This window comes from Pan troglodytes, chromosome 3 (assembly GCF_028858775.2).
Source record: "Pan troglodytes isolate AG18354 chromosome 3, NHGRI_mPanTro3-v2.0_pri, whole genome shotgun sequence".
Classification (NCBI taxonomy): domain Eukaryota; kingdom Metazoa; phylum Chordata; class Mammalia; order Primates; family Hominidae; genus Pan; species Pan troglodytes.
The window spans coordinates 22,416,131-22,441,260 of record NC_072401.2 but is presented as its reverse complement, the minus strand read 5'-3'; the positions used below and the strand labels follow the sequence as shown (position 1 = coordinate 22,441,260).

Genomic DNA, 25,130 nt, shown 5'->3' with positions numbered 1-25,130 from the left:
ATTCTTGCTTCTCAGGAAAAATGTAGGAGTCCTCATATAGAACTCTTCTCAAGCTCTTGCTACCAGAACTCTTGCATGGACACAGGTTTTCATTGTTTCTGCTACAACAATATCCCTTTTCCTAAGACAAATCTCTAGCTGTGCTACGAAGCATGTATTGGTCTGCTTCTTTAAGAAAATAACTACGGTGATTATTCCTTCTCTTTGCCATATCTCTAAAAGAAAGGCAAAAGTTTCTAGACTTCATGTCTGTTTTCAGCTACAACTTCTTCCTTCACTGCCAACATGGCTAAGATTCTTTGAAGAGTTATATGTTCTGTCTACACATTCTCTTCATCATTTCTTCAGTTGAAGACAACTGTTTTTGCCCTTGCTACTCTATCAAAATGTTCATCCAAGGACACCAGTGATGTTCCTGTCACAAATTTAGTGGAAAAATTTCAGTTCTTACCTTGTTTAATATCTCTGCAATATGTGACATTGTTGACCTCTCCTAAGGTACTTTTTGTTCTTGGTTTCATTCACTCTGTACTCTTGGATTCCTTTCTACTTCTATTCTCCATCACATTTCTCTTAACTATTCCTTAAATGTTGATAATTCTCTGCTTTTGCCTTCAGACCTTATCCACGAAAGGTAAATATTGACTCTCTTCTGTGTGCCAGGCACTGCCTAGAACCTACTTTCTTCTAACCTACATACTGTCCTTGCTAATACCATCCATTGCTATGGCTTAAATTATCAAGTGTACTTAATGTTGGCAGCTTTGGCAAATAAAAATACGAGAAATTTCTTAAAAGCCACTCAAATTTAATTGGGCATCATATATTTTATTCTGCAACCCTAACTATATCAGAAGTCACATACCCAAATGCCTTCAGGAGCAAGTTAGTTAACAAAATGTGCAAACCAGAAAGGGAAAGGACAAGTAATGGTGGGGATCACAGCCCACTGAGGAGCAAATGCCCCATCAAAAGACTTTATAATTCAAAGCCTTTTACATCCTTGCAGGCAAACAAATCAAGTCTGTGGGCCACATCTGATCCAAGGTGACACATTTGGAAATTCTAAAGTCTGTACCCCAACGACTTCTTCCATTCCTGTGTATACAACTATTTTCTGTATATCTTCACTTGGATACCCTCCTGGTAATTCAAGGTGTACAAAAAAATAGTCTTTACACTATAGCCAGAGTTATCATTCCAAAGTAGAAATTAGGTTATGCCACTTTCCTATTTAAACCCATAACTGCTTCTTCACTGCCTTCAAGATAAAATTCAAACTTCTTGATAGGTTTTACAAGGAATTTTATGTGTTTCCATGTTACTGCCTTTAGAGTCATCTCTTATTTTCATTATCCTCATCTGCTATTCAATGCTTAAACCCTTACCAAACTAACCTCACTAACCTCAACAAACGACTTTCTCTCTGGCATCTGAGACTTCGCTGGTTGGAGCCATTCCCTCTGCATGTGTCCAGTCTACCTCTGTTGCCATGTGACTTGTTTTGGCCAATTAGATATGAACAGGAGGGACATATGCAAATTCTGGAAAGAAGTATTAAACGCTATGCATGCTTTGCCATGCCAGCTTTTCTCTACCTCTGTAGAAACATGTCTTTTTCTAGGTCACAAGTACTCAGGAAACTAAACAATGCTTCTTTGGATTAGGGCCTGCACAGGGGCAGTGACAAGTTCAGTGTGCATCATAGGTGCTTGTTACAAAATGTCCACTGCAAGCCACAGATGTCACCTCAAACAACCAGAAAAGACAGAAAAAAGTGTTATACTTCTCATGCCCTTAAAATATTATATATATTTAATATTATAATATTATATATATATTAGATATACATATATATCCCAAGGAACATTAATTTGATTTCCTGTGTTGCTATGAGAGAAAAAAATGTTGAGGCATAATGGGGGCATTCCATTACGACAAACGCATGCCTTATAATAAGACAGACAAATTCTCATGACAAACTGGAAGAATTTTCTCTAAGGCAGTTAAATTTCTTATCATACATTTTTTTAAACTTTTAGTTTAAATTCAGTAGTACGTGTGCAGGTTTGTTCCACAGGTAAACTTGTGTCATGGGAGTTTGTTGTACAAATTATTTTATCACCCAAGTATTAAGCCTTGTACCCATTAGTTATATTTCTTGATCCTCTCCCTCCTCCCATCCTCCACCCGCTGATAGGCCCCAGTGTGTGCTATTCCTCTCTATGTGTTCACGTGTTCTCATCATTTAGTTCCCACTTATAAGAGAGAACACATAGTGTTTAGTTTTCCGTTCCTGCATTAGTTTGCTAAGGATTATGACCTCCAGCTCCATCCATATCCCTGCAAAGGACATGATCTCATTCCTTTTAATGGCTGCATAGTATTCCATGGTGTATACGTACCAGATTTTCTTTATCCAGTCTATCACAGATGGGCATTTAGGTTGGTTACATGTCTTTGCTACTGTGAAGGGTGCTGCAATGAACATAGATGTTCATGTGTTTTTATAATTGAACAATTTATATTTCTTTGGGAATATACCCAGTAATGGGATTGCTGGGTTGAATGGTATTTCTGTTTTTAGGTCTTTGAGGAATGGCCACACTGTATTCCACAATGGTTGAACTAACTAATTTACACTCCCACCAACAGTGTGAAAGTGTTCCTTTTTCTCCAGACCTTGCCAGCACGTTATTTTTTGATTTTTTAATGATAGCCATTCTGACTGGTATGAGATGGTATCTCATTGTGGTTTTGATTTGCATTTCTTTAATGATCAGTGATATTGAGATTTTTTCCATTTTCTTGTTGGCTGCATGTAGGTCTTCTTTTGAGAAGTGTCTGTTTGCGTCCTTTGCCTATGTTTTAATGGAGTTTTTTTTTTTTTCTTGTTAATTTGTTGAAGTTCCTTACAGATGTTGGATATTAGGCCTTTGTCGGGTTCATAGTTTGCAAAATTTTTTTCCCATTCTATAGGTTGTCTGTTTACTCTGTTGATAGTTTCTTTTGCTGTGCAGAATTTCTTTAGCTTAATTAGATCCCATTTGTCAATTTTTTGCTTTTGTTGCAATTGCTTTTGGCATCTTCATGATGAAATCTTTGCCTGTTCCTATGTCCAGGATGGTATTGCCTAGGTCTTCCAACGTTTTTATCTAGTAATATTCTTTAGCCCATATCACTTTATTGTGAGGTTCCTCATAAAACATTTCTCTCTACATTGTGGAAATTCAAAAATGCTTAATAATAAAGGAGTCTAGCAGTATAACTTAACTGATAGCATTCAATGTTTTTGGTTTTACATTGAGTCTTTAATCCATCTTGGGTTAATTTTTGAATATAGTATAAGGAAGGGTTTCAGTTTTAATCTTCTGCATATAGCTAGCCAGTTATCCCAGCACCATTTACTGAATAGGAAATCCTTTCCCCATTGCTTGTTCTTGTCAGCTTTGTTAAAATCAGATAGTTGTAGGTGTGTGGTCTTATTTCTGGGTTCTCTATTCTGTTCCATTGGTTTATGTGTTTGTTTTTGTACCAGTACCATGCTGTTTTGGTTACTCTAACTGAGTAATATAGTTTGAAGTTGGGTAGCAGGATGCCTGCAGCTTTGTTCTTTTTCCTAAGGATTGCCTTGGCAATTGGCTCATTTTTGGTTTTATATGTACATCTTCTTTATGAGACTATTTTAGCATTGGGTCCTAAAGAAAAATGGAGTTCTTAAATGAGCCGGGTTCTATGCTATGTATTTTTTACTGCTTGATTTTTACAACAGTGCTATGAGACAGAAATTATGTCTATTGAACAGATGAGAAAACAAAGTGTTATAGGGGTTAAGTTTGCTACCTAAAGTCATGTGCCTCTTACAAGTCAGAGCTGAGGTTTGAACTTGAGTTCATCTGGTTTCTTTAGTGGTCAACTTGCTGCTAAACTTGAGGTACCCTCTGACTCACACTGAGGGCCTAACCGACAATAGATTTTCATTTAAGATTCATTGACTTTTCTTTGTTGAAAATCTAACCATCAGTATCTCACTCTTTACATTGAAGGCAAAATTAATCTTTTCATTGCATTTCATTTTTAAATTCTGCTCCTCATCTCAAAGATTGGATTTTTACCCAAACCGAATATCTCTGTTCAATAGTCAACTGACTATATTGTTTTAATTCTTTAACTGACACAGATTATTGTCCAAATACAATGGCAGCTACCTAATAATTAAACTGTATTTTTTCTTGAAATATCAGTGATCCCGAGCTTATCACCTACCCCTCTGGAGAAAAGGCTTGAAATCAGTAGCTTCCAGCCCTACAATTTCAGCAGTTCTGGAGTGGAGCTCCATCATCCATATGTGTGAACATCTCCCCATTCAAGTCTGGGAGTCGTACATCATCTGGGTGTAGGGATGTAAGTTTTAAAGGATATCTAGTAATATTCTTTAGCCCATATCACTTTATTGTGAGGTTCCTCATAAAACATTTCTCTCTACATTGTGGAAATTCAAAAATGCTTAATAATAAAGGAGTCTAGCAGTATAACTTAAATGACAGCATTCAATGTTGATAACATGTTAGAGTGTGACTCCAAAGGAAAGGGTAGGGGATAGATTATGGGAGGCCAGGCACATCCTTCACAGGAGGGTGGGCTTCATCCTGAAGGCACTAGAGAGTCCTTGAAGGGCTTTCTTGATAAATGAATGAGATGACAATAAACAAAAGGGGAGAAACTATTGAGAGTGAAAAAATTTAAGTCGTTTCATTTGATGTATCAAAAATAAATTATTATGTCTTTTTGAGGTGTGATCTGAACTGTAAATGTCATATTTGCTAATTCCAACTTTTGTCCACTGCTGTTTTCTGGAGTGTGTATTCAAATGCTCATTTGCATTATCGCAATACTTTTGCTTCCTTGTTTACCCTCTTTGGAGGAAGTGTCACCCCAAGGTGACAGATGTCTTACAATGGCATTTTGATTTTTGGATGTCCTTATTGTTAATTCATTCCTTTGATGATCAGTGGTAATACTGAGAAATGAAATTTTCAGGCTAACCTGCACGTTTTATAATGCCAAAATGATCCAGACAAATCAGCTGACAAGCTAAATGCATCATCAGTTATCTTTTTATTGAAGGGATACAACTGTGCATTGTTTTGCGCAGAAATGATAACCCCAGAAACAAAAAAAATCCAACTTTTTATTCAACCAATCTTTATTGAGTAGCTATTTTGTGCTAGACACTGAGCCTAGCACTACATACCTATTTGAAAAAAAATGTAGTGCTGGCTTCTAGGAGATGACAGGTGTGTGTTGGGGAGGAGATAATTATTAAACAAGTGAATACACACCAAAAAATATGTATTTGCAATTTGTGGTAAAGGCCATGAAAGAAACAGGATACTCTGAAAGATAAAGAGAAATGAGAACTTAGAGGATATATACTTTAGCCCAGGCAGTCAGGAATTTTCTGAGGAAGTGATATTTGTAATAAAACCTGAAGAATGGGAAAGAACAACTTAAAAGAGGAAAGGAGAACATTCCTGGCACAGGGAATCATGTGGAAAATCGTGAGGTTGGAAAGGAGACCAGTGAGCTGGAATAAAAGAGACACAGGAGGTATGAGCTTGAAGAAGGCAAGGAGGGTCAAGGTCCAACAGCCGCCAAATTGTCTTGGCTGCAGCTGGAACTAACTGGGCCATCTTGGTCAAGTTGCTCTAAGTCTTTGCGATGTTGGTACCTTGTCTATAAAAGTAGATATTTTAACTCAATGCTAAGACCTTGCAAAAAAATAGGGCTTATCAATTATATTTTCATATGAAGAGTAAGCTGATAAAGGAATAAGCTATTTGGATTGTTGAAAGCCTTGGTTTTTGGCAAATATTTATTGAGGACTCGATTTATACGGAGTGCCAGGGGAGCTGGGAGAGTAAAACTCATTGGCATCTGTTCTCTGAGAAAGGCTGTTACTTCTGCCCCATCTCTCATGCCTCTGGAGACTGCAGTGGGAAGGATTCCCAAATACCACCACCCACAGACAACTTTTACAGGATCACTGAGAAGCTCCGTGCAGCTTCTGAATATTACAACTCCTCCCCACCAAGACCTCAAGATGTCATTTGTGACTTCTTGACTTTCCCTTTTCAGAGGCTGGATATGATGCACTTGGGGGAGTGTGGGAGATGGTGTTGCCTCATGTCCCTGGTCTCTCCAGTGCTCAGCTGCCTTTGTAATATTTTATCTTCAGGGTGGGAAAAGGTGAAGAGCAGGAGGAACTGGTCAGTGAAGACTTAACACACTGAAAGTTTTCTGCAGTGTCTGCTATTGGGAAGCGATTTAAAATAACTAGATGTAGCTGAGAATGATTTCTGGAGCAAAGCGTGTGATTCTCTCCAACACCTAAACATATCCCAGAAAAAGAGAATCTGGATGGTGGGTGGAGAGACTGCTAACCAAAATGCCTCGAGAGTGTGTGTTCCTTGACATAAAGAGAGAGAATTTAGCTCAAGATTGTTCAGATAGAAATGTCAGGATGTAAAGTTAATCTTTGACGTTTCCATTTGTGTCGCACTATTTTCATCCTGTTGTCCCAGTCATCATGTGGCAGGAGGGAGTACATTCAGCTGCCTCAGTTGTTTTTTTGTCTGAAGTGATGTTCTAAACGAGGTCTATTCTCTTTCTCTTCAGTGTTAAATGACAATCATGTGTGAGGAAAGGAGGAATATAATTTCTATAGCAGTCTTTACTTGTGTTCTTATCAACAAGCCAAAGAAAGCACATATTAAGTGAATGTGAAGTGACACAAGGCCAGAGACAGCCCTCCAGGGCTAATGTCTAAACTCTTCATTCCTATTCGATTTTCTTTGCCTTTACAATCTTATTTGCTGAACTATAAAATTTCTTATTATAATTTCCTAATTACAAATAAATATTCTTCTGGGAAGGGAAACAGTATTGTGAGTGAAATTAAAAGTAAATATATTAGACATATCCTAGCAAATGTTAATGAAGGCAATTTCTCAATGCTTTATGTGTATACATGTATATACACATATATATTTTCTCATGTGTATATAAAACAATGAGATTGACTTATTTTTAATAAGAGTCATGAAAAAAATTACAAAGGCTTCCCAAAAACGAAATAACCTAGTTGTTCCAACCTAGTTGGAACTTCAAAACAAAAGGCTGTTTTGAAGTTCCAACTAGGTTCTGACCTGTCAAAATTTTGTCATCCAGATTGATAACTCCTTTTGTCCTATTTTTTTAAATGATATTTCCTTAGGCTTTAAAACTGGTTGTTGTAACTCAGATGAATTTATGCCCAAGGCATGCTGAATTCCAGCGCAGAACTGGTTAAGAAAGGAGAAAAACAAGGATGAGGCAAGCTTGAGCCCCAGATAACAAAGCTTCAGCTCTGGTCCCCAAAGAAAGGTGTTAGATAATGCACATGATCGTGTCTAATGGGACCCAGGAGTCTGGACCTGGAGTTAGCACTTGACAAGCCATAAGAGCCTTTTGAATGTATTCATACAAGATGCCAGGCAAAAAGGAAGTTAATTTTTTTTCTACATCATGAAGCTCTGTATAAGGTTTTCTTATATTTGGCAAATCATAGCCTGGTGTTAGTTGTTCTCTTTTTCTGTTTCTCCAAGTATTTCTGAGACAAACCTACCCTTATTTACCTTCAACTCTGAGGATATCTAGTCTTTTTATACCTTTCGGTGACAGTTCTAGTAATTATTCCCTCCTCTGAGTGGTGGATAGAAACTTGGGAAGCATTTAGAATTGGCAGCATTTCTTTGGTGGATCATAAAGAGTCATTTGGCTTATTAAGATGAGGATGAGAACATGGAATTTCCCAGTAGATATTGCAGACATTTTCATTAGGACCCAATTTCGAAGAATGCTGTTAGCATAGTTGTATTTCAGGAGACAAAAATCTCTTCCTCTCTTGAGGAACAGTGTTCTGATTTTCCTCCTGCTGATATTAATTTAGGCCATGTGTGATCAGAACCTTCCTGATTATTCACCAAATTTTAATCTTAGAGACAAGAAGATAGTAAGAGGAAAAATATAAGATATACCCTGGGTAGGGACCTGGGAGGAAGAGATTTTAGAGGAAGCATTGAGATTATGAGGGGCCAGGAAAGTGGTCAGAAGGTAGTGTTCCCTACCAGCATATCTCAGGTGAGCCAGGAGGTCAGGTGTTAGGGACACTGCTCATGAGTTCAAGACTGGATTGCATCATTGTTCTCACCTGAACTTCACCCAGGTCCTTGTTATTCATTCCTCTGGGCTTCCTGTAAATGGGAACTTTAATTATCTGCATCTATCTTTGCCAGCAAAGCAGACAGTAACTTTAGGAGAGAGAATACCATCAATGGCTCTTTAGAGAGGACAGTCTGCAATGCCTCCAAGACAACAGTACGATAAAAACAAACCTGGACACATATTGCTGTGCTGGGGAGAGGCACCTGTACTTGCAGGTTGAACTAAGCATGCCACAGCTGAGTTACTGGGGACTGGGCATCTCTGTTAATGCTTCTTTACATTCCCTGAATAGTTCCAGGAGGTCAGCTCTCCACAACACCCTCCCCACCCACCATCATCCCTCTACAATCAGTATGCCCATCAGTCTCAATAACGTTCTCTGTAAAGCTTACAAAGTATTGTATGTTCACTGTGTCCTTGTCTATGCATGGTGCCTTGAGGTGTAGCAGAAATAACCCAGAAAACAGAAGACTCATTCATTCTTTTACTCAGACTTTTATTGAGTGGATATTTTGTTTTAGGCACTGGTATTAGATATTCATTTGTCAATAAACCAAATGCGATTTCAGTCCTCCCAGAGACTACAGGAGTGGGTGTGTGTGTCTGTTTGTGTGTCTATACTGGGAGATGACCACTAAATAATATGATACACAAAAGATAAATATTTATAATTAATTTGTGATAAATCATGGATAATAAAGGAAGAAAACACTGTGATGGAGACAAAAAATGGAGTGAAAGGGAGGGTGCCTCTGTCTACTTTAGACGGGACAATCAGGAATTTTGCATTCATTTAACACATTTACTTGTTAGGATGCTGACATCATGCTTTTCATCTCCAGCATATTTTTGTGCACTACTATTCATTATCAGAAAATGACCTTTGCTCCCAAACATGGTTTGCACTCCTTTCTAATATTCTAAAACTATTGCATTTGGGTTGGTTACCAAAAACAATAATGATTGTTTTACTTTTACCATCTGCTTAGTTATTGATCCATGATGATGTGCCATTAGCTAAATTTCCATTAATTAAAAAAATTATGTTCTCATGCCCACCTAGCTTCACAAATTGTCTCATTATCATTACTCTTTTGATGATAGAATAATCATCAACTTTAATTCATTGGACAGATGGATCATGCTGAACTGTTCTAAGATCTAACATATGATGTCCAAATTACTAAGCACTTTTTCACATACCATCACACTTAATTCTCATTTCACCCCAGAGATGCCTTGCTACTCCCACATTACAGATGAGAAAATTAATGGTAAAAGAAGTTAAACATCAGTTCAAAGTTATACCAATATGACTGGCAAACATAAAAACCCAACTCTTCTCACTTTAGAGCCAGTGCGGATTCCCTGCTGGCCTAGCTTTCTCCACTACTCGTACTGGTTTGCTTTTGGGCCCCATCAATGTTCTGCTTCCACACACTGGTTATTCTTACCTTGATATATTTTTGAACTTTTTTTTATTGAACTGAATCCACTTATTTGGCACTTCCGGATAATCACCTGCTCAGTAGAGCTAGCTGCATTGGTAAGATACTTCCACTTTCCTTGCCTCAGTCCTTCCTTCTGGAAAATCAGAATTTGGTAGCATTTACCTCAAATAAGTATTCAATGAGGTAATACATAATACATGTAATATATATATTTCAAAAGTGCCTGCCACTTAAGTGTTCAGCAAATACTAGTTTTTAATCTCATCTCTCCATACGAGCAATAAGACTATTATTTCTTTTCAAACATGGCTTTGCAATGTCTACACAGCATAAAAAGCTCCATTATGCAAGAAGGAATGCTCCGTATTGGGGGTTATCTCCTGTTCACTATAGATCTTCCACTGTTCAAGTGCCATCAAAATGCCCTAGCTGGTAAGCACAGGAACTGGATAAAAAGGTACTGAGGTCAGATAAAAGGGATCTCGTAGTTAGCAAAAGCTCCAGACTCCATTTGCTGACATCCACTTCAGAACTCCTCTCTGGAAGGTCTTCTCAGTCCCTGATTTAGCTGTGTAAATGAACTTCCCCTCCAAGTAGTTTTAGATGGGAGACTGGATTTGGACAGTTGAATTGGCCCCATCATAAAATGCTGGTTTCAGTAACTGTGCCTCAGTAGGAAAGCGACTGGCAAGAAGCACTGTCCTCCCTTTTCCAGCCCCCGCCTTCTCCAACGAAAGGAATAAGACATCAGTATCCTTCCTTCCTCCTTATCCTGTCTTCAGCTTTTGACCCTTTTATTACTTATTCAAACATCTCCACAAGCAAAGCCAGAGAATGCTTGAATGTCTATGCTTTAGAAACTCCAGCCAAAATTGTGAAGGCAGCCCACATTGGAAAAATTGATGAAAATGAGATCCTTGAATCAGCAGACACGATTGATGACATTCCTTCTTTTGTCATAGGAACACTAGGGGGACTGCAGAGTGTAGTGAATAAACAAAACAAAACAAAAAATAAAGCCTGTGAACCTGGTGAGTTTTGAAGCAGCATGTTAGTTTTGTCAATGATCAGACTTGTGATCTCAGATAACTGCTCTAAGCCTGGGTATCTTCACTTGTCAAATGGAAAAGAAATCTGCTACACTGTAGGTAGTTGTCAGACATAATAAGAAGTGCCAATTACAGAACTTGGCATATGATAGGTGCTCAAAAAACGGTAGCTCTTACTATTATCTGGAAATACCAATTATACACAATGATATCCTGGAAAATAAAACAATGTTAACTTTCAGAGCACAATCTTAAATATATGAACAAGGAATTTCTTGCTAATCTTTGTAGGAAGGTGACTAATGATCTCCTATTTTTTTAAAAATTTTTTTTTTTTTTGAAATGGAGTCTCGCTCTGTCGCCCAGGCTGGAGTGCAGTGGCGCGATCTCAGCTCACGGCAAGCTCTGCCTCCCAGGTTCACCCCATTCTCCTGCCTCAGCCTCCCGAGTAGCTGGGACTACAGGCGCCTGCCACCACACCCGGCTTATTTTTTGTATTTTTAGTAGAGATGGGGTTTCACCGTGTTAGCCAGGATGGTCTCAATCTCCTGACCTCGTGATCCGCCCGCCTCGGCCTCCCAAAGTGCTGGGATTACAGGCGTGAGCCACTGTGCCCGGCCTGATCTCCTTATTCCTAAATACTATCAATAAGTTATTTCAGGTTTTGGTGTCCTTGACATCTTGTTACCTCTTGTAACTAAGCCTCTGCCTCCTTGGAAAATTCTTTTTGCTTGATTTCATGGCACAGGGATAGCCAGAATTCTGATAAAATTCATTTAAAAATTGGCTTCAATCCTGTGCCCCGTCCCAGTTCTTCAGTGGGGCAGACTAACATAATTATTTTCTATGGAGGAGCAATAGGTTTAGTGGGATGGAATTAAAAAGGGATTCTGCCCTCTGCCTTAGGGTTATTTGGGACTTTTTCAGTTTAGTGTGTTATCTGTTAATGTAATGTAATTTTCACAATTTTGTGTTTTTTTGTGATTGCACATAATGAATGAGTGTGTATTTTTTCCTAGCCACCTCACAATGATACAACCCCACATTTCTTACCAACTGACATTTTTTGAAGGCTGGATTTTTGTACCTCATTCACCATGGTAAGCCAAGATTAGTATTTGTATTGTGCAGTATTCTGCAGTAGAATCCTTCCTCATTCTGTACAGAGGAGCGGTATAACTTCATGATTAGCAGCATAAGGTCTAGAGCCAGATTACCCAGGTTTGAATGCTGGCTCTACCACTGTGCGCCTTAATAACTGTGTGCCTTAATTTTCTCATCTGTAAAATGAGTATAATAACAGTATTACCTCATAGACTTGTTGTGAAAATTAAACTAGTTAAATAGTGTAAAGTGTTTTGAAATTGTTCAAGGTACAGAAAAATGCCTATTAAATGCAATGTATTATGGACATACACTTTCCATGGCCACTCTTTTCTGTATACTGGTGTATTATTCTGTTCTCACACTGCTATAAAGGACTACCTGAGATTGGCTAATATATGAAGAAAAGAGGTTTAATTGACTCACAATTCCACAGGCTGTATAGGAAGGATGGCTGGGAAGCCTTAGGAAACTTACAATCGTGGCGGAAAGGTGAAGGGGAAACAAGTGCCTTCTTCACATGCTGGCAGGAGAGAGATAGAGTGAAACAGGAAGTGCGATACACTTTTAAACCATCAGATCTTGTGAGAACTCACTCACTATCATGAGAATAGCAAGGGGGATTCTGGCCCCATGATCCAATCACCTCCCACCAGGCCCCTCCTCCAATTTTACCTGAGATTTGGGTGAGGACACAAATTCAAACCATATCAACTGATGACATTTGGATCTATTTCTTCAACCCAGTCTCTCTCTGGAACTCCAGGGTAATTCCCATCTCATAATTGAATAATTCATTTTCATATGCAAATGAGAAGATGTCATCTCCTTCTCTGAAATGCCTTTGTGACCTCCATGGTTCAGGAAAGGTACCATCATCCAAGCAGCATCTCAGCCAGAACTCGGGCATCATCATTCTGACTCCTTCATCATATTTACCAGTCATCAAGTCTTGCCTTCTAATTATCTTTCTAGTGTGTCTTTTTAAAAATCTCCATTGCCTCTACCTTAGTTCAGGCCATCAGACTTTATTGTTTAGTCACTGGATGACCCTTGGAAATTACTCCACCTGTTTGCCATGTTGCCTGATTCCATTCTTTTCATGACTGCCAGAGTGGTGAATCCAAAGCCACAATCTAAAGCTATTATTCCTTGGACTGAAATTTTTCAGTGGTCTGCTGATGTCTCTGATTAAAACTTAAGTCCAAAGCTTGGTTTTAAGACTGCCACAGTCTGGCCACAGCTCACCTCTCCTGCCACAGAACTTGCTCTCCAGCCCAGGGAACTACTTGCAGCTCTCTGCACCATAAACTTTCTCAATCTCTGTTACTTTGCATATGTGGTCTGTTTTAAGACAATGTTCCTCTTCTTTCTTCCTTCTCAAGTGGTTGATACATGCTTGTCCATTAGGATTTGGAATTGACATTAGGTTCATCTATGAAAGCTTCCCTAATACCCAAGATTGAATTGAAGGCTTTTCTTATGTGTTCCCACAGCACAGGAATCAGCCCTTTATGGCATTTGCAATATAGTATAGTGGGTAGCTTCTTGGTGATGAAGCAAGACTGCCTTGTTTGAATCTTGGCTTTGTCACTTTGTAGCTCAATAAGCTTTAACTTAAGCTTTAAGTTCTTTAACCTCTCTGTGCCTCACGGCGATATTAATAGTTCCTGGAGTACATAGAAAAAATGATCACAAATTCTTCCCTTCTCTGTATCTATCTTGCCTTAGATTTTTCAGGCTGTTATAACAAAATACCACACATTGAGTAGGTCAGAAATAACATAAATTTAATTCTCACAGTTCTGGAGATTGAAAAGTCCAAGATCAAGGTGCCAGCAGATCCAGTGTCTGGTGAAGATCAGATTTCTAGCTCATAGTTGGTTCCTTCTCACTGTGTCCTTACATGGTAGAAGGAATGAGCTAGTCCTCTGGTCTTTTTTTATAAGGGCATTAATCCCATTTATGAAGGCAGAGCCCTTATTACCACGTAAACTCACAAAAGACCCCATTCAAACACCATTACCTTAGGGGTTGGGATTTCAACATATGAATTTGGGGGTATGCAAACACTCAAACTATAGCATATCCCTTTCCAATATGCCATTGTAATTTCCTCCATCAAAGTTAAACTCTTTCTTCCTCCCTTGAATCTGGGCTGGCCTTGTCACTTGCTTTGGCCAATGGGACAGTAATAAATGTGTCCCAGGCAGAGGCTTGGAAAATGCTGTACAATGGCACCTACTCCCTCTTGCTGCTCTTGGGAACTCTGCAGCTACCATCAAATGAAGAAGTACGGGCTAGTCATCTGGATGGTGACAGAGACATGGTCCAGTTGTACCCATTACTCCAACCACTTGCATGACATGTAAGATGACCATATCTCTGCCAGCTGGCCACAGATGCATGAGTGAGCCCAGATGAGCACAGCCTACATTGGCAGACCACAGAATTGTGAGCTAAACCAATAATTATGTTAAGCCATTATGTTTGGGGGAGGTTTCTTATATAGCAAAAACTAACATATGACTCATGGATCATGAATATTGGATAAGTTAACACATACAAAATACATAGAGAGTGCTATATAAGCATTCATTTTTCTTACTAAAGTTGCTTATTTCCCTGTGCAAATCTACCACTAGAATGCTGGCTCCTTGAAGGAAGGGACTCTTTCTTTTCCCCTGTTAACATCTTCCCTACACAGTGCCTGGCTTCTTGACATGTGGTATGAATGATTCAAGATTCTTAGGTTATTGTCAAAAACCAACAAAGGAAATAAAATATAAATGGCTTCTCATATCAGATGACCTTGCTATCCAGTAGTCTATGATCTTATTTCTTTATATCCACTCCCCTCACCACCACCATCCCTGAGTTCTTATTGACAACTTGAAACCTATGAGACAATAAACAGTTCTATCCATGTGAGTAGAACTGACACAAAAGTGAAACAAGGTTGTCTCACTAGAGTAAAGTGCAGCGAATTGATTGTGATTGTGTCCTTAAAACTGAGTCTGCTTCCATGATTAGGGGTGTATCTTTCATTGCACGTTCCCTAACTCTCCCAAAATCCAAATGTGCTTGTTCTGTAAGCATTCACTCTTCTAACATAGTTGGGTTTTCTCTCTTTGATACCATTTTATCACATCACCTATCTAAAAGACTCTGGACTTTAAAAAATCTAATGGCATTGCGACTTAGAGGGTCTGTCTTCCTTTTCCATTATTTTCTTCATTTGTTGGTGGGCTGTTAACTAACACCTGAATTTGAGTGTCAAGTTCTTCATCTCTTTTGATGTGTATATGTGGCACTTTCACTATTCAAGTCTGACAGACTGTTAGACCGAGTTTTGAATTTTCTAGGCCCAGACTGTGGCATTTTTGTTCGTTTTTTTACCTTACTCTCAAGAAATAGGTTCTCAGTCTTCCTATAATACCGCTAATTTGTATAAAGAATTTTAATTTTACTAATGAATTTTACAACAAAACAAACATTAATTCCCCAAAGTACCAATATAATGAATAAATCTTAAATATAACAAGATAATTAACTTCCTTATCAACAATATAATATAGTGCTTTGAGCCACACACACATCAGAAATATGTATTTCTCCTATTTCTTTTTTCTTTTCCAAAGACTTGATGTCTTTGAATTTGATATTGGAAGAAAATAGTCATTTAGAATAGTTTTCGGCTATGTCCAACTTTTGGTTAAAAAGAATATTCTAGGCCTGGTGCAGTGGCTCACTCCTATAATCCCAGCACTTTGGAAGGCCGAGGTGGGTGGATCACCTGAGGTCAGGAGTTCAAGACCAGCCTGGCCAAGATGGAGAAACCCTGTCTCTACTAAAAACACAAAAAATTAGCCAGGTGTGGTAGCGGGCACCTGTAATCCCAGCTACTTGGGAGGCTGAGGCAGGAGAATCGCTTGAACCTGGGAGGTGGAGATTGCAGTGAGCAGAGATCGCACCATTGCACTCCAGCCTGGGCAACAAGAGCAAATCTCTGTCTCAAAAAACAACAACAAAAAAGAATATTCTAGAAATGGATTCATTTAGTCATAACAACATCTCTTTTGAACAGTTTTATTCAAACTATTAGCAGACAAACCAGTAAATTCTTACTTTTCAAGGATTGATTTTTAGACTTCACGCAGGAAAATGAGCAATTAAAGAAAATACAAGGATAAAAGGCATAAAGTGATTTGGAATTTAATGAACCTATCTACCAATTATAACATATTCAAGTATAGAACCTAGAGATATGGAATTTAGGTAAAACTTTTTCAGCATTAACCTCATTAATGATATTTAAGTTTTTGCAGAACTATCTGGTTAAACTAAATCTCCATTCTGAAGCGAATCCTCTAATCACCTCTCCTGCTATGTACAGAATGTAGCCAGTGGATTTCCTGAAGTCCACAAGTCAAGGGTCATTGCAATGAAGTGAAATAATAACTTTACATCTGTAATATGGACTTATCCTGCAAGACAAAGGTCATTGCAATGAAGTGAAATAATAACTTTACATCTGTAATATGGACTTATCCTGCAAGACAAAGTTGCAAGGCAAACCTGACTTTTGATGCTTAGAGACTTACACTTCATTTGGCAGTATTCCAGCTTTTATAAACTTGGCAAACCTTATAGAAGCAAGTGCTGAAAGATGTCAGACGATGAAGGTTTGTGACCTGGGTGCATCCCACGTGCCTTGTGAAAATAAGTCTCTTACTCTCCATGGGCTTCAGTTTCTTCTTCTGCAAAATGGGGGTTATAAAATTTGAGCTGTCAACTTTTCAGAGTTGTAAAGATCAGTTAAGGAACTGAATATAAAAATCCCACAGGAAGGTTGGAATTAACTTGGCAGCTCTAAAATGTTTACCTCATTTTTGTTTCATTATGGCATATTAATATTTCCTTTAATGTTAGGATCTCAAAGAAGATTATTTTACCTGATTATTATAATACAAGAGATTAAGAATCAGAAATAAATTTGCAAGTGTAGTCCGATGATCAAGGTTAGGGATATTTGCTGCTTGAAACCTAATGAGATAATAAGTGATTCTATTCATGTGAGTAGGGCTGACATAAAAATGAAGCTGGATTGTCTCATTAGGGTAAAGTGCAGTGAGCTGATTGTAACACTAGCTTCTTCCTCTGCTCAGTGAGGTCTGCATGGCTCCAAGGGAGCCTAAGGTATATAAGTAAACAAACACAAAGCTGTGCCCAGTGTGCTGTCGAGCAGGACTTCTCACTTTTTTTTTTCTTTTCTTTTCTTTTTTTTTTTTTTTTAAGCAGGGTTTTTCACTCTGTTACCCAGGCTGGAGTGCAGTGGTGCCATCATCATAGCTCACTGCAGCCTCGACCTCCTGGGCTCAGGCGATCCTCCTCTCTCAGCCTCTTGAGTAGCTGGGTGCCACTACCCACAGGTGTGAGCCACTATGCCTGGCCAATTTTTTTGAATTATTTGTAGACATGGGGTTTACTATGTTGACCAGACCGGTCTCAAACTCCTGAGCTCAATCAGCCCTCCTGCCTCAGCCTCCCAAAGTGCTGGGATTACAGGCATGAGCTACCACTCCCAGCCTTCTCACATTTTAATGTGCTTACCTGGAACCACCTGAGGATGTTGTTAAAGTGATGATAGTGATTAAGGAGGTCTGAGGCAGGGCCCCAGATTCTGAATGCCTGAGAAACTCACAGGTGATGCAGATATTGGTGGATTTCAGACCACACTTTCTTGCCTCTAGTGTAGAGTAGTGATATCTCAAAGTATGATCTTAGGGTATGTATTAGTCTGCTTGGGCTACCACAACAAAATACTACAGGCTGTGTGGTTTAAACAACAGAAGTTTACCGTCCCACAGTTCTGCAGGCTGGAAGTCCAAGGTCAAGGTGTCAGTAGCGTTCTATTTACACTGAGGGCTCTCTTCCTGGCTTGCAGACGGCTGCTGTGTCCTCACATGGCCTTTCTTCTGAGTGATTTCTTTTTTTTTCCTCTTCCTCTAAGGCCACCTCTTCCTCTAAGATTAGGCCTTCTATCTAAACTATGGACTTTAGTTAAAAATAATGTATCATTGGCTCAATTGTAAAAATGTACCACACTAATACCAGATGTTAACAACAGGGAAAACTCGGGGAGGGGTTACTGGAGAGAGGGTACATGGGAACTCTGTATGCTCATTTTTTCTTTTGAAAACCAAAAAGTCAAAAGGAAAGGATTACAAAAGGGATCAATGAAATTTCAGTGAGTGGAGGATGTGTTCATTATCTTAACTGTGCTGTAGTTACTTGAATGTATCTGTATGTCAAATCTTATTAAATTGTACACTTTATGTGCGGTTTATTGTATGTCATTTATACTTTAATAAATTTGTTTAAAAAAAACCAAAAAGTGCTCTAAAAGTCTATTAATTACAAAATAAATTACATTCTAAGATCTCCCCACCAAACTCAGTGAATCCATCCACAGGCTGGAGCAGAGGAGTTTTTAATCTGTTTAGATGATTCTTATGTATGTTAAAGTTTAAGAACAATCAAGAAGCAATTGAAAGCTCTAGTGTTTTAATCAGATGAACGTGAGTTCAAATCTCAGCTGCACCTCTTCACAGCTGGCTGTCCTTGGGCTACTTAACCTCTCTGAGTCTCAGTCTCATTTTAAAATCAGGGTAAGAATAAGTATATATGACGATTTTTCTTAGAATTAATTCATACAACGACATAGAGTTTTTAACACAGTGCATAGGTGCATAGTGTAAGTGCTCAACAATTATGAAATAATAGAAGTTTTACTGTTACTGCCTGAGTTCTGGTGAGCCAGGGAGAATTGTGCCAAAATGTAAGGGGCTTTCAGAAAAGACAAAGCAGTAAAGGTAATAAGCAATAAAAAATCAGGAAATAATAAAAGTAATCCTGGATGCTTCTACAACATTCCATGGTTTATATATAGCTTTCACTTTCATTCCCTGACTTGATCCTGACAATGACCTTGTGAAGCAGAAATTCCCCTTTTTACAGAAGAGGAACTGAAGCTTAGACATGATCAGTGACTTTCCGGAGGACACAGAACTAGGAAATGTCAGAGACTAGAGCATCGAAATTCTAGTGCAGGGTGACAGTACACTGTAGTAATTAAATATGGGGGCTCTTGAGTCAGACGGTTGGGTTCAAAGCCCAGATATACTGATTACTATTATAAAACTGGCAAACCAGTTCCCTTCTCTGAGGCTTAATTTCTTCACTAGTTAAGTAGAGATAATAACAGTGCTTATCTCCCAGTGCTTTGTAAAGATTAAATGAAATAATGTTCATAAAGTCTGAGATTCATGGCTGGCACATGGTGAGTTTCCTATTTCTGCACTCAATTTTGAATATGGTTCCTTGAGGGAAAAATACACATCCGTGCTATACAGAAAGTAATCTAGGGTTAGTCAGAGAAGGTGGCAATCTTTGTGCATGTGTCTTGAGGTTGGGAAGACGGGCTAGGATTGCTACAGCCTCGGAGGAGTAATAAGAAGCTGGCACAGCATGCTGTGGCCTATGAAGCTCTTCTCTTTAACTATTTGAGGTACTTAAAGAGCCAATAAGGAGATGGTACAAGCAAGACAGAGAAATCCTGGACTTTCGGTCCCAAATATCAAAAATGGCAGTAAATGTGGCAGCAAAAAGATAATTATTCTGTGATGTTCGGCAATGACTAAGAATCCGAGTAAAAAGATCTGGACTTGGGATTTGTAGTAGCTAAAATCCCATACAAATATTTTGGAAATATATTAATATATTAATATTATATATTGATTATATTATATAATACAATATTTATATATTAATATATTACAAACTTCTTCAGCACAGTGTCTACGTTACACGATTTTGTTGACTTCTTTATAATTAGTTAAGGGGTAAACGTTTAGTAGGGCCACCATGGGCAGATATTCTTTGGATAAGATTTGAAAGATAGTTTGGTCCAACAAAATGTTCTGCATATTTTGGAGATAAGAAAGGGGTTGTGTATTACTTCCCACACTGTGAGGGAAGGTTGCTTAGACCTGTTGTAGAATATAGCGGTGCCATTTCTTCTTTGAGCTCATCATGACAAAATATGATGATGATAATGGTGATAACTATTACGATGGCAGCTCTTAATGACTCTATGTGCCAGGGGCCATCCTAAACACTTTACATATGCTGCCTCATATAATCTTTCCCAATAGTTAAGTAGACACTATTCTTTTCTTTACTTTTTTTTTTTTTGAGACAGAGTCTTGCTCTGTTACCCAGGCTGGAGTGCAATGGCATGATCTCGGCTTACTGCAACCTCCGCCTCCCAGGTTCAAGTGATTCTCCTGCCTCAGCCTCTTGAGTAGCTGGGATTACAGGCATGCATCACCACACCTGGCTAATTTTTGTATTATTAGTAGAGTTGGGGTTTCACCATGTTGGCCAGGCTGGTCTCGAACTCCTGACCTCAGGTGATCCGCTCACCTCGGCCTCCCAAAGTGCTGGGATTACAGGTGTGAGCCACCTTGCCCGGCTGACACTATTATTTTCTTCATTTTAGAGTGAGAAAACTGAGGGAGGTTATTAGTCCTCAAACATACAGCTTGTTCACAGTTGGAACTGGAATTCCAACCCAGGCTGCAGAATCCAAAGCAGCATGCTCAGGTAGCTTTAGAAGCCATCATATAGAAGACAAAATTTGGAGTTGGACAAATATTAGTGATTCAAAGTTGTGGGTGGTTTCTGGAAAGAGTGTTAGCTACAGAAAAAGAGAAAGAAGTAGTTGGTCAGTAAGTTGGAAGTTTGCTATGAGAAGTCTGCAGAAGAGGGAGAAGGCGGCACGCCACAGAATCGAATGATTGAATCTGATAGAATGGGTAGCGAGAAGACTTGTTATGAGGAAGCTGGCAAGTGGGAAGAATGCATTGGCTGTAAAAGTATGCAGACAAAATTCAATAAACGTTTACACTGCACATGATCCCATCCTCTCTGACTCTCTCTTCTGTTACCCTTTCCTTCTCTCAATGTGCTTCAGCCCTGTCAACCTCCTGGCTACCCTGCAAACATGCTATTCTTATGTTAGCTCTTGCTCTTCTCTCTGCTTGGAAGTTCTTTTTCCCTTGAGATGCCCATGGCTAGCTCCTCGCTTTCATCAGGATTCCAATTAAATGTTGCCTCTTTCATAAAGCCCTTATGGACCCCCTATATAAAAGTGATCTCCCTAGCAGATCACTTCTGATTCCTTGATTTATTGTCAGTCTCTCTGCCTTCTAGATAGTCAGCCAATAACTGAGGGTCTTTGTTGTATTCACTGTGGTATCCCAGTGCCTATAATTGTGTCTTGTACACAGTAGTTACTAGATGTTTGCTGAATAATGAAAAAACAAATGTTTAGTGAAGACCAGCTATGTGCAAGGAACTTTTCTAATTGCTTTGTCAATATAACATTGTTCTCAACTTCAAGAATCAGGGTTGCCTGTCTTTATACAGTGATTGCTACATGCCAGTCACGGCTCTAAGCCCTTTGCATCTATTGATTTTCTTAAATCCTCACAACAAAACAATAATGTAGGTACCAGTTATAGCTGATATTTGTACCAGGCCACAGGATTATGAAGTAGTGGAACTAGGATTTGAACCCAGACAATGGGGTGTCAGCATCTGTCTCCTTAACAATGAACTAAAAGAGTAAAAGGCTCTCAAGAAATATACAAATACATGCTATAAGGGCTCAAAGGACTAAGTAAATTGCTCGTGCGTTTGGGGGTGGGGAGAAGGGCAATAAGGTGTCAATTGAGACCTACTTGGAGAAAGGGGGAAGATTTCACTTGGTGACAGTGTGTATAAATAATCCAGCAGCCATAGGGAAGGCAAGTAGTTTCACAAACACTTAGAAATGGCTTCCACCCAAGTCATGGCCAACTGACCTTGCAGCTGAGAGTGAGAGGGAATTTTAATTCAGTTTGCCTGGAGAACGGGTCAACTTGACCTTTCTTCTGAAAAGAGAGGCTTCATGCACTTGACTCTTGGGGACACAGAAATCTGCATTTTAATTTTGACTTCTCAAACAGTAACCATGGCCACAAGTGGTCTGTTGGTTTCTCTTTACCTTCCCAACTATTCCCGGCCTTACTGTGCTTTAGAAGGGCAAATGACCTTGGGGGTAGTGAGCGATACCTCCTGGTTGACTTGCCTGGGAGATCTCAAATGAAACCCCCCACATGGATGCTTCTTCAAAATGACACCAGTCTATGCCACCCCCTCTCTCCAAGGTGGTATTCTGCACCTCGGCCCTGCGATGCTCACATGGAGTCTAGAGCCAGTGTTTCCCCACACTTAGCCGAGTCGCATGACCGGTTCTAGCTTCAATGGGGAAAGTTTCCTGTCTAGGAGTTCTGGCGCTCTGCCCGGCCCCGGAGAAGGGCATCTCCTTGCGCTTCCTCTCTGGTGTCCTTCGAACTCAGCCTAACTTTGTGCAGCAGTATTTCCAGTCTAGCTGTTCGAGTCGGAGCCCCTGGGGGACGCAGCGGCGCGTTGAGAAGGCGCGGCGCCTTCGAGCCCCTCCCCAGAGCAGGCGCTGCTCGCAGTGACAAGGGGTCCTAGAGGCGCCCGCTGAGAGCCGCTGGCAACTCCCGGGGGTGCCCTGCCCGGCCCGAAGTCACCTCGGGTCTCTTTCGGGTCCATCTGCTCTGTCGCCAGAGGCACCGTGCCACCCGCTGCGCTTTCCTCTCCCCGCACCCCGCCCCCCGCATCCCCAGTCCGGTGACTTGGCAGCAGGTGGCAGGGGCGGCGCCCACGCGGGCGAGGGGCTGGGGTCCCCGCACTCGAGCCGCCCGTGCAGCCCGCCCGCTTCCAGCCGCCGGCGCGAAGCTGCCCGCGCCTCGGCCTCCCCCGCCACCCCGCGCGCCCCCGCCGCCAAGGGCCGCGCAGCGCCCCCGGCGCCCCCCGCCGGCCTCCGCCCGCACCTGCAGCCCGCTCCGCGCGCCCTGCCCGCAGCCGCCGCCGAAGCTCTCGCTCCCAGCGCCACGGACGCCCCCGGGCCAAGCGGCGGTGCGCTCCCGTGCAGACCCGTGGACAGACGCCCCTGGCCGGTGGACTCTCGAGTCTCGCTTCTGCACCCTGCGTCCCCAGACATGAATGTGAGGAGGGTGGAAAGCATTTCGGCTCAGCTGGAGGAGGCCAGCTCCACAGGCGGTAGGATGCAATAAGCTTGCGAGCGGGCGCCCGCTTCCGCCCTCCTTCCCTCGCGAGCCAAGACGGCTGCCCCTTCCCTTCCTCGGCTGGGGACGCTTGTTGCCTTCGCTGCATGAGACACAGTCACCTGGCGGGACTGGGAAGGGGAGGTGGGAGCGGCAGGAATGGGGTGCAAAGGAGAGGGGGGTGCATGCAAGATCCAGGTCGGGGAAGAAAAGATGTTTGAAGTGTGTTTGAAACTCGCCGGTGGCAGGGTCCCCTGCGATCCTGTGCGTACTTTTGCCTTCTCTGAAAATTTCCGAGGTTGTTTATGCATCTGCCAGATGACTCCAGACCGCACGCTTCCTTCCCCTAACACCTGGGGATTAATGAGCTGAAATAGTATTGATCCTCGCCTTCCACTTTTCCTTCATGCCCCCACACGTTTCTTCATTACAACTGTATTTTTGTCCCCTGGTAATATACTGGCGGCATCTTGCCCATGTCAGATTCTAAAGCAGAAGCGTATGGCTTGTTTTATGGCTAGCTTCAGTTTAGTGTGTTCAGAGAAAATAGTCCTCAGTGACACTTGCAAATAATTTATATACAGTACAGCCTTGGAAAGGTATCGGGCACTGTGTTAGGAGCTTGGCTTTCAGAGAAACGTGCGTTCTGCGAAAGCAGGGAGAAATGTTTTGCTGTTTGGTGGGATCCATAGAGAAATAGGGGACGATGCCCTTCCACAAAGCGTCTTGGGTTGCATCGATTTGTTATTAGGTGGTTTTGATGTGTACAGAGTATTTTACAGGAGCCGGAAAGAGAATGGAAGTGATTTTGGGGCACATGAGAGTGATAAAGGTCTGGACCTCTCCCTGATTACATAAGCTAAGGGGTCACATATGGCTATAGCATAGTTTGGGTTTAGAGGGTGAAAAACTTGGACTCGAGGGCTGTAAACTTGCAAGCAAAGAGGTGTTTCCACTTGCTGACTTCTTTAGTACTCAGGGAAATGGAGTCACCTCAACAACTTGAGTCAATCGTTCGAATTTATGGCCATGAGAAATGGAAATGGACACCCTCCCTTTCTTTTCCTCACTCCAATAGTTAAGGTCATCGTAACCGGGAGGACACTAGTCTCACTTGAATATGAAAATTTAAAGAGAACAGTCTTAATCCTTTTGGACTGGAAAAAGTAATATGAACATCACCTGTAAAGCCCCACATTTGACTTGTAACTGTGTTTAGTTCTGTTTTCACTTATGCCTGGAGATGCCCACTCATTACGAGCCAAGCATAAGTAGATTATCTCTTGTGAGAAATGCTTACAATCTTTAAGAGATCAAATGTTTCCTGAGTGGCGTGTTTAATGTAGAGGGCTGAGTAGTTTTTGGGTGTTGAGTTGAGTTCGTAGGGTCTCTGTCTTTGCAGTTCTTTAGAATAAACAGGGTAGAGGGCTAGCGCTGTCCTATTAGAGACACATTCACACATGGCAGCCCAGGGAACTCAAGGCTGGAGCAGATGGCAGGAATGTCGTCTCAGGATCTGGATGGCTTGCATTGCTTGGCTCCTCAGTGACCACAGCTCTTTGACTGTGCCTGTTCTTCCATCAACCGAATGGGGATTGAATCAGCATGTCTAGACTATGCACAGGGTCATGGGTGGCCATAATCACTATAAATGGGAAATGAAGATGAAGTCACACCTGGGGAGTACTATACATTTAATAAAGCAAACCTTTTACTGCTATCTCCAGAATCAGCATGTGTTCACTGTTTATTTAGAGAACAGAAATATGTTGATTTATACCTTGGCTAAGGTGAGACCAAAGTGATGAGTTTTCTGGCTGAGAATTGATTTGACACCTGTTTCTTGAATTGTATTCACAAATTTTTAGTTAGTTGTCATATGATGAGAAGAATAAAGAAAAAATAGTTTGGATTATCTTTTTTATTCTTGTTGATATTGCTTCAAAGCTAATATTAGAGAACGATCCCCAAATATGTAATACTATTTTCACCAAACATATGCATAAGTACTTTGCTTACTTGTAATCAGATATAGGGTGGTCTTTACTAATCCTGGGATG

General features: G+C 40.6%; 1 protein-coding gene across 3 annotated transcripts in view; it reads left to right on the top strand.

Annotated features, from left to right (window-relative positions):
- The first annotated feature begins 22,842 nt into the window (after positions 1–22,842).
- KCNIP4 (potassium voltage-gated channel interacting protein 4) overlaps positions 22,843–25,130 on the top strand; it is a 1,220,775-nt gene continuing 1,218,487 nt past the window's right edge. Inside the window, exon 1 of one of the 3 annotated variants that reach the window (XM_003310257.7) lies at positions 22,843–23,065. In XM_003310257.7, the coding sequence (XP_003310305.3) occupies positions 23,005–23,065 (61 nt within the window). In that variant the 5' untranslated portion in view covers positions 22,843–23,004. The remainder of the gene's footprint in view (positions 23,066–25,130) is intronic. The other 2 variants (XM_063808692.1, XM_063808691.1) reach the window with 2 other exon arrangements.